Consider the following 9,241-nt stretch of genomic DNA (forward strand, 5'->3'; position numbering starts at 1 on the left):
GAGTAATGTCATCTTGGCCCAATTAAAATTTGCTTCAACAAATGTTTTCAGGGCCTATGGTAGCATAGTGCGTACACTTTATACCAACAAATAAAAATTGATCCACACAGGTGAACGAGGAAGATGGATTACCGATTACATAAATCTTCAGTATAGTGAAAATTTATATGGTAAACTGAGTAGAGTTGTGTAGTGTAAAAAAAAAATACTGAAGGGCATATGTGAAAGATATTTATATATATTGGGGGTGACCTATTTGGGTTGCAGTTGAGAAATAACCACGTGCTGCAAGAAAGAAATATTTCTGGTTTGGGAAGGATTCGATTTGTACTTTTAGTCTGCTTCATGGTTTACTTGGATTCTTAAAGTAGCGTGTTTATGGCATGCCAATTATGAGCTAAAACATTATTTTATGCAAATAGAAAGTGTAATAATCTACATTATTAAAGATGCGCGTTTATAATCGGTAAACCCTTGAGCTGTAATGTTCTCTCGTATTAAAGTGCAATCATATAACGTAAATTATAACCTAAGAAACTTCTCGTTCTTCCCAACAGACCAGACTGCAGGCTCGTGTTTTGTGGTCCACCCCCTGCTGCTCACTGTGTGTCTTACAGGCCACCTCTGTCGTGCTGTGATGAGTGGAACTGCAGGTACTGTAGGGTGACTGATCTGCACCTTATATTACAAGATTAACGATTATTAGCCTTGGTACATAAATCCTTGACTCTTGTATGTAATCTGGAGTATACAAAACTCTGTAGTGTCAAGTATGCTTTGATTTCATGTCTTTAAAAAGCTGTTACTTAATAATCTTTTAATATAGATTTATATACACGTCGTTAGACCATAAGTGAAAGCACCACAAAGTACTCGGTAGTTATAAAAATCATTCATTGTTTAGCGCTGGATAGTAACTGTCATTTGAAACTCTTAAATAAATACAGTACCGTTATGTATCACTACTACACCGGCGTGTACGGTACTAGGAGAGGGCAATACAAATTTGTATATAGAAAATTATCATTTTTAGTAAGATTACTTTTCGTTAGAAAAAGAACTTCAGAAACTATACCACTCTTAAAACTATTTTGATCTTTAAGCTTCTTGAATATGTAATAAAGTTTGTTATATAAAAGTTAATATGGTATATAATAATTCTGTAAGCTGCTTATACTACCTGTTATTAATGATTCCTTTCAGTGGTTGTGTGGACTCTCGGAACATGTACCATGAGTTAGGCAGCCGCTGGAGTACGGACGACCCATGTACCGAACTCGTGTGCACTACTGAAGGGGTAAAACGTACCAATAAATATTGTAAGACTACGACTAAACCAGGCCAGAGCTGCTTCAAGTATATTCCTGCAGGCGAATGCTGTCCTATATGGAACTGCAGGTGAAAGGATTAGTAATGAATTTTTTTATGAAATGAGTGTTCAGTTATTTACAGTATATCAAACAAGGGTCGGTAATATTTGTTGGCAAATATTGCTTAATTATAACAGAAGGAAAAAGTATAAGAGGGTAACATATATTTTCTTAATTATCACATTTTAGAACTTGCTCTTCAGATAACTTGATCCACCGGCCTCAGATAATGGGCTTAGAAGAGGAGTATTAGGGCTGGATGTAATATTTCCTAAATTTGATACTTTCATGGTAATGGCTTAAATACTGTAACCTGCTTCATCTAGCTAATGCTAAATAAGTTCCAGTAGCTGTTACGGTTCGGATGGCCACTACCATGAAACAGGCAGTCGCTGGACTACTGGTAACCCGTGTGAGGAATACGTGTGTACTACTGATGGTATACAGGAAGCCATAAGATATTGTGCGAAGACCCCTCAGCCTTTACCCATCTGCTTCCAGGATACTCCAACCGGTGACTGCTGTCCAATATGGAACTGCAGGTAAACTATTATTCGACCGCGACGAAGAGCCCATTTAAAATTTGGAAGTGTGGTAAATGTATTGGTTATGTTCTTGATAAATGGTTTTGTATCCCTTGCAATTTATACATAAAGTTTAAAAATACATTTTCACTGTAAATCTTGTCACAAGATTTCCTGTACCAAATGATGAAAAATACAAAACCATATTTGTATATACATACTGCATATATAATATACTTATATAATATACATCTATAATATACATATATGCGAAGATGTTTTTAGTAACTAAACCAAATAAATTTAGGAAACTATAAAAAAATTGCATTTCACAAAACTGGTTTAAAACATGGTACATTTCAGCTTATTTTTGGCTCTTGCATTTATCAACGTGTGATGAGAGTAAATTACGTCACCCACTGCTTTTACCTTGTGTGGTAAGAGTACATTACGTCACACTGCTGTCCCCTCCACAACTGTTCCCCTTCATGTCTTCATCTTTTCTATGCTATATTTTAGACTTCTCTGCCATTCTGTGTTCTACCAACCAGAACCTACCACCAATTGACTTTCTTATAAATTTCATCCCAAGTTTAAATCTCCATACGCTTTCTCCTTTCTTCCTTCACTATTTTTCAGGCCGTTCTTGGCACAATAGTTTCTGGTCTGTTAATGCTACTGTGCCTTGATTTAATGAATATCTTTTTTTTTTGCAGTGGGTGTATTGATAGTGCAGGTAACTACCATCCATTGTACGAGCAGTGGGAGACAGACCATTGTAATCAACTTATCTGTACCATGAGTGGCATTAGGACGACTCCCGTCACATGTACACTTGGTGATCCTCCCCACAGGACATGTGTAAAACATACCCCCGATGGAGAGTGTTGTCCAATATGGAAGTGCAGGTGCGTTGTGGACGATACATTTTGGTATAGGAGGGCTGTCACTCACCCGTAGAATTTCGGAGCATATCGACCCCCACCTGTACACATAAGTAGTAGTTTTAGCTACTGTTACGTGCTTGAACTATCATCTTGAAACCCGCACTGTCCTTTCATCTATTAAATCGTTGGAATTTTAGATTTTTAAGTTAGATTTTGTTACAGAATTATTGACTTGTATTGAAAAAATTCATTACTGTAGTTTTCCATTTGTAATAGTGTTGTGGATCGATTCCCACAACTGTTATTGCATCAGGTTAAACGGTAAATTCAGATGTCCGTCTTCTATCACATGATACAGGGTGATCTTTTTGATTAGAAAACTCCAAGTAATTTCCATACACAACTATACCAGTTGGGAACTTAAAATGTTTTGCATTAATGTAGCCTTATGTTACAGAAAGACGTAACACTCTCCTGATTTAAAAGGTACCACGTGGGCCGTCAGTGTCGTTTAACCGTTTTCATTATCAAGCAATGGCGTTCACTGCTGAGAAACGCGTTTCTGTCGGAGCATACTTCAAAGAATAAATGTGCCTGCAAAATGGTAGTGTTTACTTTAGCACTTCATTTAAGGTTATCAATTGTGTGGATATTGCCTGGCGTTTCTGTAATATTAGGCTACCTTTAAGCAAAATTTAGGTTCCTAACTGACCTAGTTTTCATTGTATGGGAATTTGGGGATCTCTAATAAAATATTGTATAAATTATGCAATTTTTTAGCAACTTTTCGCTCAAAGGTTTTATAATGGTTCTACCTCAAGTTCTTAAGTATTGGCCAAAGTTTCCCACGTGTCATGGTTTGGACAAACGTTTTTAACATTCAAATTTGCCATAAAGCTGAACTGCCAATAGTTTTCGATCTAGTCTTTCAGATCATAGCTACTGAATGACAAGGCTAATATCTTAAAACCTTCGGTTTCTAGTGTTATTAAAAGGGATTTTTAACTATTGTTTATCAATAATGTGTAAGCCTATGTTTTAATATAATTAATTTGGAAAGAAAAGATTGTTAGTACTGGATCGACCTATATTGAAGCTCGCTGGAAACCCGTCATCTATTCTCAACCAAAATATATAATCATGAATCGAATAAATTATGTTTCTAACATATCCCATGATTTCAGAGACTGTATAGACTACCATAATAACGGCCATGAGTTGGGAAGCGTGTGGCAGACTGACCCTTGCACCACACACACATGCACGTTGGACGGGATAAGCACGGAGGAGGAAACCTGCACTCTTTCACCACCACCACCGTACAAAAATTGTCAGTTGGTTAAACTACCAGGACAGTGTTGCACATCATGGAGCTGCTGGTGAGTTATAAAAACCGATAGAACTAAAATTCAAACCCTGAGGAGATTAGCCGCTGCACCTGGGGGCACTGAATAAAACTTTTTGTAAGAATGATATAAATCTTAATCGCTAAAAAAAATTAACGAACACGGATTTAACCATGACAACGATGTTCTCTCCCCCAGACGTTCTGACGACGAAGGATATCACGACGAGGGTAGTGTGTGGCAGAGTTCTCATTGCGTCACCTCCACGTGTCTGTGACGGATCGATAGACAAATGCGCTCTCCAATGCATATTCAGCCTTCCACAAGGAGATAATTGCAAGGTGCATTTACCCGAGGGAAAGTGTTGTCCTATATGGGACTGCTACGTTTACTAAGAGGATGACATTATTCAGTATCTTATTTTTGTTTTACACAATGTTAGGTTTTTTCTTCATAGCCTTACTCTTAAATGAACTAGATGGATTTCCAACCATAATGCTAGGTTAGCTTTAACTGATACACTAAGTTAACATGTGTTGGTGCAATGGTAGGATGCCCTTAATGGTTTTAGAGAAGTATATTACACAATATTGAATTAACTTCTCGGTATAATTTTCATTTCCTTGTAAATCGACCACCTAAAGCTTCAACATATACTTGTTTAAGCTTTATCTCCTTTCTCCTTACTTTTAACTGTTCAAATGATATTTGTTGATTGTTTAATATTCTGGAACTAAATCTATGTTGATTATCCGATGTAGAATTGCATGTTAATTGGCCGTTAATAAAATATGTAACTGCTTGTATATATTAATGTAGCCGTTGTAAACTGTATATTTGTTGAATAATAATAAATTGAATTTAAACATTACTTAAACTTTTTGTTCTGCTGAACCAGGGGCCCCGCAACCTTAATATTTACAGCCTCATGTGGCCGCGAAACTCCGTCGGCACATACGAATTCATAGATGGCTCGAGTTTGAGTAACAGGTTTTTCTTTAGTTTCAAATCTTTTGTTGGATGCCGACGAGGTCGGTTTTTATTCGGCACATAGACAAGTAAAACTTGTTATACATTAATTAATTTATTACACCCAAGAGGGGGACAAGCCTAGTCGCAAGACCATGTGGTTAAGACACTAATACAGTCGTACTCGTGTCTCGCGGGACACGCTATGACTTGTGATCCGGAGACATTGATGTGAGTTGAGGACGGTGCGATCTAGCACCCACTTAAGTGTGGGTAGAGTACACGAATTAGATTTAAATTATTATGTATATGGTAACGCAGTTGCTAGTTACTTCCTATGGTAGGAGATCCCTGAAAGTGGGACAGTCAAGGCAATAGTGTAGAAGGGTGTTGGCGTTAGGACAGTTTAAAAAAAATACATAATAAAAACAAATATCTAGAGAGAGGGAGTCCTCCCCTGCCTCAGATACTTGCCAGATAGGTCTGTATGTGTTGGTCACTATATATATATATATATATATATATATTATATATATATATATATATATATATATATATATATTATATATATATATATATATATATATATATATATATATATATATATATATATATATATATGTATATGTATATATTTATGTAACTGTATTGATGACCTATGTATGTGTGTGTGTGTGTGTGTGTAATTATTAATTTTTTTCAAGGTTGTTTCAAATGTTTTAGTATGTTTGAGAGACGATTTTCTTATGTAAAACCACTATATATATACCCTATATACCTCATATATATCCCATATATATATATATATACTCCCCCCCCCCCCCCATATATATATATATAACCTATCCAATAAATATATTATATATACATCCATCACTATAATATATATATATATCATATATATACAAACCATTAGAAATGTAAAAATCTTCATGGTAATAAAGACTCTAGTTTAAACAAGTTTCATTAGAGATTTGAATTCATAAAACCCTGACCCAACCCAAAGCAGCCAGCTTTTCCTACTGTTGACGACCGGACGACAACTCGACCTCTCTGTCTACCACTGGACTGAGAATCCTGTTGAACCGATGGAAAGCGACTGTCACCGACTACCTCACGAGCTAGGATTTCAATCCTAGCTAGTCTCCCACGGGTAGTGGTGACACCCCATGCTGGGGGGGCAGCTATTGAATGAGCAGCGCGGTTTGAGTCTTTTATATTGATGAAATCCTTCCCACTTACCCTGGCTGACACCTAACATAAATTTAAAGTATTCGTGTTAGGCCCCTCAGTGGAGCACACCTCACAGTAAGATGGGATATGTGTTTCATAGAGGAACAGGCCCAATCCGGCAGTGGAAAACAGTGATAATGCTGTTACACCACTGTCCCGGGATACCTATAGGCAAACCAAGAAGGGTCTTAGAACAACCTTTATCCATCCACAATTAATACATACTAGAAATAAAACAAAAAAAATATGGCTACCAGGTTGGAGTCAAGATCAAGACAAAGAACAAACCCTTCACACAGTTGCTTAGGTAGAGATATTATAAACACCACATTGCTGTGGCTGCAGTAAAGAAGAACTGTTATATACGTGCAGCTGATCTACGAAACCATATACGAACGTAAATATGAAATAACAATCAAAGATATTGTTCTACTGTTACATTTACTAATACAAAAGAAAGAATTATTTATATACGTGGAAGCCCCGGATCTACAAAACCGTTGTACTAAAGTTACATTTGCTGTTACATCATTTACAACGATCAAAAATCAGAAACATATAACAACATTCGATATACACATTCCATAAGTCACAAGTGTTTTAAGAACAAGAAAAAAACTGACATGTTATATTCTTAAAGTTTATTATAATTTATCCGTAGTGAGATGTTATAGTTGAGTGATTTGTATTGGTCATCAAGATGATGTACAATTTTTTTTATCGATAACCCAATACAGGATGATAGATTGCAGATTATAAGCAAAACAATCCTGTGAGCTGAAGTGAACATTAGTTTCTGCAAATGATTCGTTCGCCCAGGGTGTGACAGGACGTGACTGCAGTTGTTGTGACTAATCAATCCACATCCTGTCAACAAAATTCTTTCGTATGGCGTGGAGTCCCCAGTTACCAGCACTAGTGATGACACATCTTCGACAACGAGAGAGATGGTCTCAGCATTCTGGTATGGTGTGGTGGATGCACTAAGGTGTACAATAGACCCCATAGTCCTTAAGTTCACTGACAGGGGAGCAGCAGTTTGCTGTACTCCCAGGATTTTCATGGACATTGACCCAGTCACCAGCCTTAGCATCAGCAGTGTCTCCTGTAATTGACACACACAAGTCTACTGGATTCCGCAACAATTTCACATTTTCAAGAAATTCTAGAGAATTCTTCAAATCAAGCCTACACGGAATAATTATCCAGGTATATATTATTTCTATACCCACATTAATATATTCAACGACATGACTTCACACAGATAGACATCGTGTAGGTTATATGAGTTATTATAAGTGCCATATTTTTTTTAATATATACTGGCGTAATGTAATTTCAGTATTTATTTTCACATGTTCAGCTATTGATACTTTAAATATAATTTGTATAAATTTCGATGTAAACAGATGGACAAGTTATTTTTTTGGTTTATCTAAGTAATTTTTCAAACCTTAGTCATAGAAGATGCGGACATTTGATTTTCTTCCGGGAAGATAATAATGTTCATAATTTTGGAAACTACAAATATGATAGTTCTATTTTAATTTTAATGTCATAGACACATCTTTCAAACTACAAGTATGATAGTTCTATAGTATATTATCACAGACTGTAAATTTTCAGCCATAGCGTGGTAGAACCCTTCACAGCTCAGTGCCATTGCTCTCCGCAAAATGAATATTTCGTCGAAGAGTCTCAAGCACTACACACTTATTCATCAGCGTGATTATAGAAGCAAAAGTTGTACATTGCTAAGGAGGTGCGTTCATAAACCACGAAATAGCAGCAGATTATTTCTGCGATGTTATTACTGGATTTCCTTACCCAAGTAACTATTTCCACTGTATTGATATTGGCAGTAATATTTTTTATCTTAATTCAGAATCATCCAAATTTGCCATTGTACATAATATACTCTCCATAAGGCATTGCAGACTAGAGGCTTGAGTAGCTGTTCAACGCAGGTGTCCAGCTTCCCCCAATTTAGTATTTACACACTATGCATGTGCACAGGCTTGTTCTGCGAGTTCGGGTGCCTTCACCGCGAACTTTGGATACGTGTGACCGAGCGATGTAGCCCTATCTTATTAAGCAGTAATATATAAAGGGGTTAATTACCTTTGATTTATACTCTATCACCCTCTGTAACTTTCCACTAGCTGTGAGGTAGCATAATTCAGAAACACGCGTGTTCAGAGTGTGCCATGGAAATCGTGTCACTTAGTGCTGAGCTAAGGCATTAAGTAGCCGGTTCTCTGGCAACCTAATGCGGGCAGTAGTTTGATGTATCCTTGACGAGAGGAAGACGTTATTGAGAGCCATGGTGGATGTTTCACGCGTCTTCCTTGAAAGGGAGGATCCAAATATCATTAACTAATTTCTCCCTCAAAGGCTAGATATACGAGGGATTTTCCTCGACACCCCTCACACCAATCGGACGTATTTAAAGAGCTCTTTTGGCAGAACCTCATTCTATCTTAACACTCATAGCTAAGTGATTGAGTTACGGTGATATACTTGGAGCACCAATATGATATAGTTCCTCAATAAATAGATAACGAACAATTGGGATTCGCTACTAGGCCCAATATAATTTACATGTTCCAGCCTCATTAACCCAGAAGGAATCAACAGTTAATTCTGGCAGTTCAAGCACATGACATGATTTACGTCCTTATTTTGTTTATAAATTTGCATTTTAATATTGTTTGTGTCGTGCATTGAAATAAACGTTAATAATAAGAATAAAGTTGTGCTGCATTGCCAATTTGTTTTCTGTTGTGCCATATATGCCCTCATTATCATATTCTAGAATTGCTTAACCTAAAGTTGCTAAGTTATTACTATATATATATATATATATATATATATATATATATATATATATATATCATATATATATATATATA

General features: G+C 36.4%; 1 protein-coding gene across 1 annotated transcript; it reads left to right on the forward strand.

The window, feature by feature from the left end:
* Nucleotides 1-1,216: 1,216 nt before the first annotated feature.
* LOC121870592 (von Willebrand factor C and EGF domain-containing protein-like) lies at nucleotides 1,217-4,901 on the forward strand. Its single transcript, XM_042372421.1, has 5 exons — nucleotides 1,217-1,398; nucleotides 1,721-1,912; nucleotides 2,611-2,802; nucleotides 3,966-4,160; nucleotides 4,326-4,901. Coding segments are annotated over exons 1-5 (753 nt in total). The 5' UTR covers nucleotides 1,217-1,225; the 3' UTR covers nucleotides 4,327-4,901.
* The last annotated feature ends 4,340 nt before the right edge of the window (nucleotides 4,902-9,241 follow it).

Source organism: Homarus americanus, unplaced genomic scaffold (genome assembly GCF_018991925.1).
Source record: "Homarus americanus isolate GMGI-L3 unplaced genomic scaffold, GMGI_Hamer_2.0 scaffold56333, whole genome shotgun sequence".
Taxonomy (NCBI): domain Eukaryota; kingdom Metazoa; phylum Arthropoda; class Malacostraca; order Decapoda; family Nephropidae; genus Homarus; species Homarus americanus.